At 51.9% G+C, this 12,717-nt stretch overlaps 1 protein-coding gene across 4 annotated transcripts in view; it reads left to right on the top strand.

Moving 5' to 3' along the window:
- MYOM2 (myomesin 2) overlaps positions 1-12,717 on the top strand; it is a 94,252-nt gene that overhangs the window by 19,707 nt on the left and 61,828 nt on the right. For 3 of the 4 annotated variants that reach the window (XM_060291635.1, XM_060291634.1, XM_030830234.2), the window contains 5 exons: positions 3,773-3,935; positions 4,046-4,203; positions 5,333-5,425; positions 12,062-12,150; positions 12,237-12,287. In XM_060291635.1, coding sequence (XP_060147618.1) covers positions 3,773-3,935; positions 4,046-4,203; positions 5,333-5,425; positions 12,062-12,150; positions 12,237-12,287 — 554 coding nt within the window. Of the gene's footprint in view, positions 1-3,772; positions 3,936-4,045; positions 4,204-5,332; positions 5,426-12,061; positions 12,151-12,236; positions 12,288-12,717 lie in introns of those variants that run through there. The other variant, XM_060291636.1, reaches the window with a different exon arrangement.

Here is a 12,717-nt window from a genome sequence, read left to right as displayed (position 1 = left end):
GGGCCGCGCGCTGCCCTGGGGCCTGGGCAGGGGCTCTGCAGTCAGAGAATGAGGCGGCGGGGGTGGGGGTGGGCGCATAGCTGAAAGGGGACGTGTGCAAACTGGGAAGGGAACACTTGCTGCAGTGAAAGCCACGCACGACCGTTTTCAGTCGATTCTTATTCTCCACCATCATCGTCTTGATTCATCCCGACAAGGAAACGACTGGGGGTGGATTTTCTGCATCCTCGTGCAGAAGAGAACCCTGCGGTCCAGAGGACCCACGGCCACTGTCCACACGTTGCAGCTGGATTGGCCTCAGGCCTCTGTCCTCTGCCCCCAGACTCACTCCCTTTCCCCAGAAAGCACGCTGGTCCCATTCGGAGGCCTCAAGACCTCAAGGGCTGAGTTGGAGTTTTCGAATTTCCACCACCAGCCTCCTCGGCTACTAAGGAACAGCTGTGAGGCTGGAGACTTGAGTGGGGAATCTTCCAAAGAGAGGCCGGGACTCCAGCCACGTGTCCGTGTGGACACAGAGCTGAAGGGAGAGGCTTCTGTAGACCCTCATGCTTCACATTTCTACAGACTCAGCTCATGGGGAATATGTCACAGGAATGGGGTGGGTGACTAAGAACCTCGGTCTTAAAATTATTTCCAGGTCACAGAGAAACAGGTGGTCAACTGACTTGGATCTTTTCAGAGCAGAGGACTCGAGCATCTCATGTATGCTTCATTTCGTATCTGCTCTGTTTTTACCCCTCACCTTCTCCTCCTACTTACTTCTAGAAAGTTTTCTCTGTATCGCTAAAACACTCAAAACTGGAAGGAAAATGAGATTTGGTTCAACATGTTTCAGTCTGAAAGTTGCACTATGACTAAGGAATCTATTTAGTGAAAATATTGTATAGCTGAAAAGATTAGCCTTTATTTATTTATTATTATTTGTTTGTGGTACGCGGGCCTCTCCCTGTTGTGGCCTCTCCCGTTGCGGGGCACAGGCTCCGGACGCGCAGGCTCAGCGGCCACGGCTCACGGGCCCAGCCGCTCCGCGGCATGTGGGATCTTCCCGGACCGGGGCACGAACCCGCGTCCCCTGCATCTGCAGGCAGACTCTCAACCACTGTGCCACCAGGGAAGCCCTAGCCTTTATTTTAAAAAATTTTTGAATCATTTTTTAGATGCCTTATGGGAATTTTGCCCTGAAAATTTATTTTATTGTCAAGTGAAGACTTCTTTTGTGAAAGAATCACTTCAGAATGTGTACATTAAGGAGCTGGATTTTTATGTGTTGGATTATTTCAGAAAGGGTTCTACTATGCTTAAGGTTTTGGCACAGGGAGTGAGAAGACCAGAGCTTTATAATTTTATTTTAATCAGTTATACCTTGGTGTGATCTTATCCCATAAAGTTCCTACTCCTCAGTTTCCTGGGGTGAAATAAATGGGGAAAGGAAGCGTGTATTAATCTGAACAGTCAGGGAGTGGGTTACCATGATTGACGTGGTTCAGCAAAAATGACTTTTGTGACAATCCCGGCTGTTGGAAATCTTCCTAAAACACATGAAGCTACTCTTGCAATAGCAAATCTGACTCAAGAATGTATTTTGATTCTTGATGACTGATTATAACGTTACTGTGTCCCTGGAGCCCAGGGTAAATGTCAGTCCCTCTGGGCAAGCACAGTGGATATAGGTCAGGGCTGTGTCAGCTCTCCACGGAGCCCAGCACCCATGCTTTGGGATTCTGCATTTTAGGACCCTCACAGTATTTTATTCTCACAACCCATGTGCATATCTCCCATGTGAAAGGTCTTATTGAAATTAGGTCTTTCCTCCTTTAAAAGTAAATCTAAGTAATTGGAGGTTTTGGTGAGCGGGGCCGGAGTTAATGGAGATTTTATCGCAAGCCCTGCTCTGTCCCTGCCATTCGAGGGAGCCCGGTGTAGGGTGATTTGAGGAGTTCGATGAATTCCAGTCTTTATTATGATAAGTCACTACTCTTGCTGGCCTTCCTGAAAGTACGTATTTATTCCTTACCTCCTGTGGCAGATATGAGTTTAACCTACAGGACAAATCGGTCCTTGGAGAGAGATGAAGTTATGGGCTCATCAGTTTGAGTTAAGCTGTGTCTTCATGTAAAATAAATACCAGTGAGGCATCGGTGTGCCCTGAAGGGTCTGGAAATGTCCTCCTGGAAGATACAGGGGATTAGAAATGTCCTTTGACGCCTCTACTTCTGTCCTGTGAAAAGTGGGCCTCCCTGCGTTATGCAGCTGTCGGAGGGGCTTGTCTTTAGGGCAAATGCACGATGAGTGACATCATTCTGCACAAGGGGGCAGTGTCACAGTCACCCCATCACAGACTAGCAGGGGTGCCTTCTCAATGTCCCAGATCACAGTATTTGGGGCTGGGCCGGCCAGGGGGAGCAATTCTAGTTCTAATATTTATTATAAAACATTCGGGACTGGCGGTGCTATTGACAAGTGCAATTCACATAGACATTCTAAACGAGGTCCAGGTGGGACTTCTGATCCTTTAAGCTTATCAGGACAGTTTGCCGCACGAATAGAGATTTGCCTTTGCTCACGCTGTCATTTAGTGGGATTCACTGCAGACAGGAAAGCTCGGTTCCTGCGAGCCCTCTTAGCAAAGCGCTCGCTGTTTCTCCCACCGGGACCTACAAAATCATTTCTGTGCGTGTGGCTCCAAGAGCGAAGGGGAGCCGGGCAGTTGAGATTAGGGTGATGTGACGGGTGTGCACCCGTACCTAAAAACCTAGACGCTTGTTCTCCTCCGTGGAGAATCACCATGAGCAGAGGGTGTGGGGAAAGGCCGGAGGGGCGAGGAGATTGTGGGTGTGTGTCCGGGGAGGGGACGCAGGCAGGTGTGGGCTGGGCTGGGCTGGTCGGAAGTGAAGACGAGGCTGAATCAACACTGGCTCGGGGTTTAGCTTTTATTATAGTTCCTGTCTCCACGGTTCTGCCTGAAGAAGCTGCAGAGTTTCCTGAAACTCTGTGTTCAATCTCCAACTTCCCGGACACCTGGCACCAGGCCTGCGATTTGCGCTGTGTCTGGAGAAGCGCAAACTGGTAGTCAGGGCTGCGGGAGAGGTTGGGGATGGGGGGGAGCTGCCCGGGTTCTAGGACGGCTTTCCCCACGCCGCTGGGCCACACAGAGCAGGAAGTCCTCCAGTCTGACACCCCACCGTTATGAGCCACGTCTACCTGGTCCCCGCCTCCCCGGCTGCACACGTGATGCTGCCGTTTTCCCTTCCCGGGCAGCCCAGGGAACAGCAAGCCTCTGGCTCTGCTGGGGCCTCTGGAACGCGGTGGTGAAGGAGGGGATGGGGCCGGGGAGGGGTGACAGGCTGGCTGGACGCACCGCTGGGCCAGGCAGTGCCAGGATGTAACCTGTGGAGCCCACAGAGGTGGCCCTCGGGCCAGAAAGGAGGTGCCCCTCATTTCTCTGCCCCGACAGATTAAGAAGCTGCTGACTGTATCCTTTTACTTTTTCTAGAATACAGACTTATTTCTTAATCTGAATCTATTAGTTCAGAAGGCTTCACTTCAGTCTTAAATTCACTCAGAAACGGCAGCCTCTAAGGAAAACGAGTGGGTCCTGTGAGTCGCGGCACAGAGGAGAGCTTGCAAAAGAAGCAGAAGTAGCTTCTCTCCCACCCTCTCCTCGAGCCCACTTAGGAAGTCCCCGGGGACCGCGTGTCTGGTCCCAGGCCCTCAGTGACCACATGCCCTTTGCACGTGTCCCGAGAATACTGTGGCGTCTTGGCTTCTGCAGGTACCAGTCACTGGTGGCTTCCTATGGGGAAGCCAAGCGGCAGCGTTTCCTCAGCGAGCTGGCCCAGCTGGAGGAGGACGTGCACCTGGCCCGCACCCATGCGCGGGACAAGCTGGACAGATACGCCTTGCAGCACGTGGACAGATACGCCCTGCAGCACGCGGTAGGGGTGGGCGGGTGCCGGGTGCAGCTGTGCCGTCAGCACGATGCCCGCGGGCCTGGTGGCGGGAGCCTCGCGCCCCTGGCACCCTGACGCGCTGCTTCCCGGGGCAGGTGGATGACAGTCTGGCCTGGGAGAGGCACTTACGTGAGGAGTGGCTGAACAGAGCCCCCGAGATCCTGGTGCAGCTCCGGTCACACACCATCTGGGAGCGGATGTCTGTCAAGCTGTGCTTCACCGTGCAGGGCTTCCCAACCCCCGTGGTGCAGTGGTGAGTGGGGGCGCCTCCCAGGGGCGGAGGCCCCGCTGCTCTTCCTTTGAAGGATCTGCAGCCCTTGACTCACCTGAGCGGGTGGAGAAGATGCACCTGCAGGGAGCGCACGGCACCTACTCCAGGGACCGATGCTCTTGAAACTCACCAGGAAGTGCGTGCATGAAAACACGGAGAGGCCCCTGGAAATCCTAGGCAGGCGTTTTCATTTTAGCGCAGTTGACCCAAATGATTTTCCAGAGGACTTTTATTGAAAACCAGGTTCCCGGAAATGACCTGTGTTTACCTGCAGCTCCGCTTTTACTCATGTAAGTGGAGACCCTAAACTCCAAGGCTCTGGAACCACAGTGAGAGGGTTCCTCGAGCCTCGTGATGCTGAAAATTAAATAAGCCCCACCGACGACACTTTTAGTTTCAACGTACGTTGCTAAAACTCACTTGTATGTTCATTTATTTTCCCACTTGCTGGTACCGAGTCCCCAGGGTCTGTCGTTGGCCACAACACCGTGCTTTCACGTGCGTCCTGGGTTAGGGCTCTCAGCAGCAGAGCAGAAAAGTAGTGCCTCCGCCCTCTGGCTGCTCACGAGGTGGGCCGGGGAGGCTGAGAGCTGCCCACCCTTGCCCTAGGGGAAGCCGTGGCCCTGCTGTCCTGGGGGGACACCGAGGCCAGCCTCCTCCAGGCAGGGTGCAGAGCAGTTGGGTCTCTCCACGTGCACTCCAGCTACACCGCGGCCTCCCTCCAGAGGCTGGGCCAGGGCCTAACCAACTGGCTACGTTTGTCCTTGGAGTGATGTATCCAGAGTTCCTGACAAGTTCCAGGGGACCTTTGGCCCACGCTCTGTCCCATGCAGGTTGAGGGCTGCCCAGGTAGTCTGAGTCCTGCCAGAGCCCCCTCCCCTTAAACAGCCGAGAGTGGGCTCTGAGCCTTTCCCGTAGCTGCTCCCGTCCTGCGATCCGAGTGGTGAATCAGAGCGAAAGTGTGCTGCATGTGTGTGTGTGTGTGTGTGTGTGTGTGTGCGCGCGCGCGCCTGCCCACAAGGGGCGGCGAGGGATGGGAAACAGGAAGGTGGGGACACGTGCAAAACAGCCAGTCGGCCTTTACGCTCAGACAGGTGTTTCCCTCTTTCAGGTATAAAGACGGCAGCTTGATCTGCCAGGCAGGGGAGCCGGGAAAGTACAAGATTGAGAGCAAGTACGGGGTGCACACGCTGGAGATCAACAGGTAAGGGCTTGGCGGGCACGGCCGCGCCCCAGCACCTGCCCAGGTGAGCAGCCTCCCAAACACAGAAGCGGCGGGCAGCTCACACCACATCTGGATTCCACGTGACGTTCCTGGTGTTTCTGAGTTAAATATGGGTGGTAGAGGCTTCCCTTTGTTTCCTTGGGGTCAGGCCAGAGGGATGTGGATTCAGTGGTTGGTTCTGCGGGGCTCCTGTTCTGGGAACGAAAGGAGAAAATGGCCTAAGGAAGGACGACAGTGCCAGGTGTGAGGGCCACGGGGAAACGCACAGACACCCTCACAGCCTGCTCAGCAGCCGGGCTGCATCTCCTGCAGGTTTGGGCAACGGTTCCTAAGCTCAACTCTTCAAGGAGACATGACCTTTATTTTCTTCTCGTAGCAAATTGAAAACATGCAGTAAATACAGATAACTAAAAGAAGGTAAAGTTCATCCGTATTTCCAACCTCCAGGGTCGGTATTTTGCTGTACTTACAGCACTGCTGTTTCCCTTACACAACACACGTGTAGAACCGTACAAGCACGTTTTGATTTTTTTTTTCCACAAAAGTGAGATTCCGCTGTTCATTTACTCTCTGCTTTTCTGTATACACAGCTTTTATTTTTTACAAAAAGATCGTAACATTATGCAGATTAATTAGGACAGAGGCTAACAGGTTACAGTTAAGATTAAAATTTGTGTCGAGTCATAGCCTTGTTTCTCTAGGTAAATTTGAGAGTGTTTAGAAAAGCTGGAGGCCCTGGCCCCATGGGCCCCACTGGCACTGTTTATTGAGAACCTATTCTGTGCCCCACACAGTCTAGGAACTTGTGTTAAAGCGACCAAAACCTCGATTCCTGACTTGGAGGTCCAGAACATGGCGGCAAGCCTTAAGTGTAATAAAAAGGGAATCATACAGTAGATCAGGGTGACGATGCTGGGTGCAGGGGTCGGGGCATATGGCCTGGGGCTGGGGCAGGTGTGGTGTTAAAGGGAGGCCAGGCAGGCCTTAGAGGAGAAGACATCAAAGGGGATGGAGGAGGGGACAGATGCGTGGGGCGGAGGCTCCGAGAAGGAGCTTCAGGACCCCAGGGCTGCAGCAGTTGGTGGCAGTCATAGGACAGAAGGGTAGAGATGTCACCAGCGCCGTGAAGATCACCCCAGACCCTGTAACCGTCACAAGGCTGTTACTGGGGGCAAAGGGGAAGTGAAAGATGTGTTTCCAAAGGGTCACTGACTGCGAACGGATAGTAGGGCAGACTTGGACAGCTTGGCCGAAATTCAAGAAAGATGGTGGGGCTTGGACCGCCGTGGATGAGGTGGAACCAGTGAGGTGGGCGGGGACCGATTTTGAAGTTAGAGCAGTAGGATTTGCTGATGGATTGGATGTGGGTGTCAGTGAAAAAGAGGGGTCGGAATCAGCCCCAGGGTTGGGGGCTCCTGCGTCAGCTGAGGTGCGGAAGGCTGAGAGTGGGCGGGGTCTAGGCATCCCACTTTCCTTCAATTTCCAAAATTTCCAGAAATTTCCACAGGCAGTAAGCCATACTATCTAGAAAGAGAAACTTTCCTTCTTTTGAAGAGTATTTTTATTTGGTGTGTGTGTGGGGTGACTCTTTTCTAACCTGGGATGCCCTAGCAACTGGTTTGTTTGCAAGCTGAATTTTAGTCATCGTTTTGAAAAGAGAAACGAATTCCCTTTCTCAAGTGTGAAAAAGTCCTGTTCACACTACGTTGGCAACTTTTAAATTTGTACTGGGAATAAGAGAAGCTTTGAACCATGAGAACTAAATCAGTGAGGCCCCAGTATATCCAGGTGTCCTCAGATCTATTACTTGGAGTTTGCCTCAGCTTGCCAAGAGTTAAGGAATTTGGGACAAGGAAATTTTTGAGACTAACTTTTCTCTCAGTATTCTTACCCACATTGGGACATTCTTAACAGATGAAATGTAGAGAGTCCTCAGAAAAAAGAGCCAGGGGGAAGCCCGCAAATTACAGCTGACCTCAGCTGTTCATTCCAAACTGCTGAGTTACCATCATCTGACCTGTGGCCGGCTAAGTGGTGAGGAATATGTTGGCTCCTTTGCTCCACTGGCTGGGGAATGAGCTCTTTCTGTTACAAGAGTGACATTTATTCCTATGAATATTCTTTGGCCACTGTCGCCGAATTCTTGAAGTGCCAAAAAGAGAGCTTAGTTCCCTTTGGTACTGTTCGAATTTAAGCTGTAATTCATACGATTTTATATGCTCATAAGATTTTCTCTTGGGACTCATAGGGTGAGTTCTGTTTCTTCAAAGAATTTTCATGCTGCTCTCGTGTTTTTATAAAGGTGCTTAGAACATCCTATCTTGTGTTTTATTCTAACCTCACCTCTCTGCGCTCCCCACTCCTCGCAGGGCGACTCCAGGGCTAATCTCTTCTTACACTTTATTTTTAGACTTTGATATTCAAATTCTACTTTGAATTAAGTTGTAAATCCCGTGTTAACACCGCTTAGAGTTTGAGTACATGGGGCCTGACTACACAAGAGAAGTTCACGTGCTACTTAAACGTTTGCCTGCCCCTCTTTAAAATAGATGAAGTGTTATTAGTTTCTCCCCTGGAGTGGTTTTGGGAGCACTTCAGATGGAGACTTTGGGCTGCAAATGTGCCCCACGGAAGTTTGTAAAAATTGAGACCAAAGGATACCACCTCTGCCTATTCTGGGATGAGGTCCAAAGAGAAAATAAACCCGTTTGCCCCTTAATCACTCGCTTGCAATTTCTGACAGCATGAAGTAGAGGCTCGAAATAGACTCTGTGGGCTGGCAAAGTGCTTCTCCTAGCGTGGCGTCGGGCAGGAGAGGAAGATTGGGGGCCCCTGGGCTGTGGTCAGGCATGTGGGTCTCCAAGTGACCTGTGAACAGAATTTTAAGTTGGGCACAGTCTCCTCCGAATCTGCAAAGTCCTGCCTGCCTGGTCCCTTGCTGTGTCCTCTGTCCGGTGCCCCCAGGCGCCATGCTTCCTGCAGCCCACCCCCTGCAAAAGCAGCCAACAAATATATATGAGCCCTCCCCCAGTACATGCACGTGTGTTTATTTATAATCTGTATATGTTCTACTGTATTTTATAGAATGTAAAACATTTACAAAAGAGATGTGCAAAAAGAACGAGACAAGAGTAAGCATAACCGGAAGTTCTAACTCTCGCCTGCATCCTCCCTCAGCCGGGTGCGCCCTGCCTGGGGTCTGTGGTAGTAAATCAGTGGGTCTGGAGGTTTTTAGGGGGCATGGGCTTCTTTACAAATCAGACGACCACGTGGAGCCTCTCTTCTGCATAGGTGCACGTGAGCAGGTGTGCACGTGTGTGGTGCACCAAGATCCTGCCTCCAAGGCGCCTTTTCCCCAGCCTGGTCCCTCCTGCTAAGTGCCAAGTGCTAACTGGTTACCTGACCGGCTATCGGCGCTAGAGTGTTAGGTACGTCTGCCTCCGGGGTCCTAATTCTGTGAGTCAACTGAAGAGCAGCTCAGACTCCGGCGGGAGACGCCGCTGTCCAGGTGGGCTTGGTGCCTGGGGCTTCTCCTGCCCCTTCTTTGTGTCACAAACCTCCTTCTTGGGTTCCTCCAGCTGTTCTCAGCTAAGAAACGATGGAGAGCAATTCACTGCAGTTCTCAAAACGCTTAGAAATCCGTGCTGTTTCATTGGAATGTAAAGGCAAAGGAGAGGACCTTCTCCGGGGAGGGAAAGGGAACCTCTTTTGAACTTCAGTCCAAGAATTCAGCTATACATTTCAATGAATAATATACACAGTTCATACAGTACTATACAGTTGCAGAGTATTTTCAAATGCATTGTTTTATTTAATCGTCAGTGTCCCCCAAGTAAAGTGTAGGTATTCAATAAACGTATTTGAGACGTTTTAAATACATACTATTTATTTGTTAAAAAGTCAGTAGATGAGACTTATCAGGCTGGCCTGACGAGGGCACAGACCTGAAATCAGAACTTGCGGCTGACGACTGCAGTCTTGTAATAGTCTGAGTAAACATAATTTTGCCCCGGCTTTTATTCTGATTGCACAATATTGAAGAAAAGTCCTGATTCACAGCGATTAGTGGTCGCAAATGGGAACATTAAGTTTGACCTTGAAATCTCAGAGTGTAATTCAGTTAAGCAGGGAAGGCGTGAGCAGCTCTGCCTGAGGGCCGTTGCGCGCGGCACAGAGCTGTGTCTGGGCTTCAGTGAGTGGCCAGTACGTGGTGTGTCCAGGGTGTGTTGCTACTGTTGTTTTAAAAACTGCTGAAATTCATATTGAAGAAGAAATTGGTAGCACGTTTGGGAGATTTGGTTTAAAAACCATGGGACACAGTTTGGAGACTACCTAGACTAAGTAACGTCCAGAAAGGCCTTTGAGGGAGGTATTGAAGAAGACGGAAACAGGTTTATGGTGACGGATGGACACACTCTGAGTGACGTCTGTACACGGTCTTCTCGAGCACTTGACGTGCTTCAGGCACCAGTAACCTCCTCACTCAGCAGTGGTAGCGAAGCTGACCAGCTGGGCCCAGGGACAGCCTTGGTTCAGGTCCAGCGGGGGGAGGGCCACTTCCTGTGCTGGGCTGCCCCGTCTGTCGGCTCTGGGTGGGGTGTCTGTTTTTGCCTTACGGCTCCTACTTCTGAGTCTGTGTCACAGTCAGGTTCCATCCCAGCCTCCAGGTCGGGGGATTTGGTGCGGAGGTCTGTACAGGAGCCTTTGCCTCTCCCCTGCATTGTTCTGGCTCCCGACTCCCCAGCCCATGCCTGACTCCCCAGCCCATGCCCGTGGGCGGCCCAACCCTCCGGTCTGCAGGGAGGGTGAGTCCCGCTAGTGGGGAGGGATCTTTGTAGAGCGAGGTATAGGGCTAATCCCAGAAGAATACTTCCTGTTTGAAGAATGCGTTTATGAAAACACAGTGGTTTCATTGTTTAGAAGAAATAACCCAAGGGCAAGGTTAAAAAAAATCCAAGCGAAGCCTAAGGTTATGGAAGAGAAGAAATTCTCCACTCGTCCCTAGACCCCCAGCCCTAGCCGTGTTCCCAGAGGTAGCTGCTGTGGCCTGTTTGTTGGGTGAATGTGTGTGTGTGTGTGTGTGTGTGTGTGTGTGTGTGTGCGCGCGCGCGCGCGTGCTCAGCATGTGTGTAGATCAGCAGAGAACGTTAATGGCCAGTGATGGGGAAAGCATCCGTGTTATGGTTACGGGATTTTTACATGTTGTACCGTCACTCTTACTCTGCCCCTGGCGATACGCTGTACCCGCAGTGTACGTGGAAATGGCACGGCAAAGGAATGTGATGCGTTCAGGCTAGAACTGCAGTTTTGTTGAGGGGCCTTGAGGTTGGCCTGTATCCCTCCAAGGTGGGCCTGAACGTAATGCACTGGTTCGAACATCTGCGGTCGCGGCTCTCTCTCCCTTGAGCAGCGGCCGTGACAGGAGGCCAGGTGGCATCACCGGGCGCAGTGGAACTGGATTAGAACCTCGTCGAGGCAGGGACGGGGTTCTTCCCAGGCAGCGTGGGTCCCTGAAATGTTCTCTCTCGTTTCTTGGAGACACTGTATGTTTTGGTCAAAGAAACTATTTTCAGCTCCAAGTGGAATAGAAAATACAATAAGATGACGAAGGACTTCCAAAGAACGGGTTTGTCTCTGGGTCGCTGGATGCTTAAAGCATCTAAACGTGAAGTCTGAGTAAACTTTTTCTGTGTTTTTGTCACTGTGCCTGTGATGCCCATGCCTGGAGAGATGGCAGAAGGCCCAGAAACCTGCAGAGTTCAGAGTTTTGTGGACCTTGTTTACCCAACTTCTTAAAGGCTCTACTTTCTCTCCAAGTGAATAGGGTAATAGTACTGTCTTGCTGGGCACTTGAGACTTTTATACAGAGTAGCCAACGGAAAGTAACTAGCAGAGGGTCAGTTGAGTAAGAGTCCTCACGTCAAGTTTTGGGGGGAAGCTGGTGGGAAGACAGTTCATAGCCAGAAGCTAAGCTTCAGCTTCTGTGGGATGGATGTGGGGAGCTGAGGAGCCCCACCCCTGAGAAACTGGGCTCCGCGGTCCCTGGGCCATTGTCCTTCCCGGAGGTGGACATGCGTCCCTCACGACGCTCCGGGCCCGGAGGCCTCAGGTGGGTCCAGTCCAGGCACCTTTGTTACGCCCATGAGTGGGTGCTTCCTGTCTGGGCAATCCCACTGCTTTGGGGGTCTGCGCAGGGAACCCCTGGTGGGGAGGGAGGTGGGGTTGATTCTCCTGGAGGTTGAGGCCATTGGAGCTGCCCATTGACAAGATAAAACCACGGATGCTGCAGGTAGACAAACAGAACCAGAGGGAATACAAGCTTCTCTCTGAGAGTGCAGTTCAGCATTTCCGGAAGTGCTAGTACACCGTCTTCCCCCGCAAAGCCAAAGCCAAGGCATCGTATGGGATCAGACGTCACCCGTGTCTGTAGTTAATACCTCACTCCGAGGGCACAGCTGGCACTGCTCTCAAACAAATCACTCACGAACCAGGGGTCCAGGTCCCACGAGCTGCTGTCGAGGAAGGCTGTGCTCGAGTTCGGGTCGCTGACTCTCAGAGACCAGGCCGGCCCCCGACAGCACGTTCAGGACGCTGTCTTGCTTTTTTCCCTCCAAGGGTGGACTTTGACGATACTGCGACCTACTCGGCAGTGGCGACAAACGTGCACGGACAGGCGTCCACCAATGCGGCGGTGGTGGTGAGAAGTGAGTCTGCCGTCTTGCGGGGATGGGGCGCTGTCTCCCCACCTTCTGTCCTCTTTCTCTGCCGTGATCGCCGGACTGTCTTGCAGGATTCCGAGGTGACGAGGAGCCGTTGCATTCTGTGGGGCTCCCGATCAGAGGTAAGTTGATTCTGTTCCTTCTTTGTGCAGAAAAATGTGTACTGACATAGCATATCATTGAAAAATATTTCCTAAGCATCAGATCTCTTTTCAAACTGTGTTGCAAAAGGCCCTTTCTCCTGACTGGGGTCGATGTGCTGACCGTCGCTGCCATAGATTCAGGGGCTCACACATCTTGGGGCTGATGCAGGATTTAAACCCTTTACGCTTTGCACGTGGCTCAGAGCACGCACCCCCTGCTCACTCTGCCTTCCATCCTCCTTTGGCACAAATGACCAGATTCCACTCCACACTGGTTTTCTGATTCTTCAGGAGTGGCTGAGTCAGCTCGGGCACCATAACAAACAGCTCACCTGGGTCTTGAACATCACACAGTTACTTCCCTCAGTTCTGGAGGCTGGAGGTCCGAGGTCGAGGTGCCCACCAGGGA

Source organism: Globicephala melas, chromosome 21, assembly GCF_963455315.2.
Source record: "Globicephala melas chromosome 21, mGloMel1.2, whole genome shotgun sequence".
Taxonomy (NCBI): domain Eukaryota; kingdom Metazoa; phylum Chordata; class Mammalia; order Artiodactyla; family Delphinidae; genus Globicephala; species Globicephala melas.
This window is presented reverse-complemented; position numbering and strand designations above follow the sequence as displayed.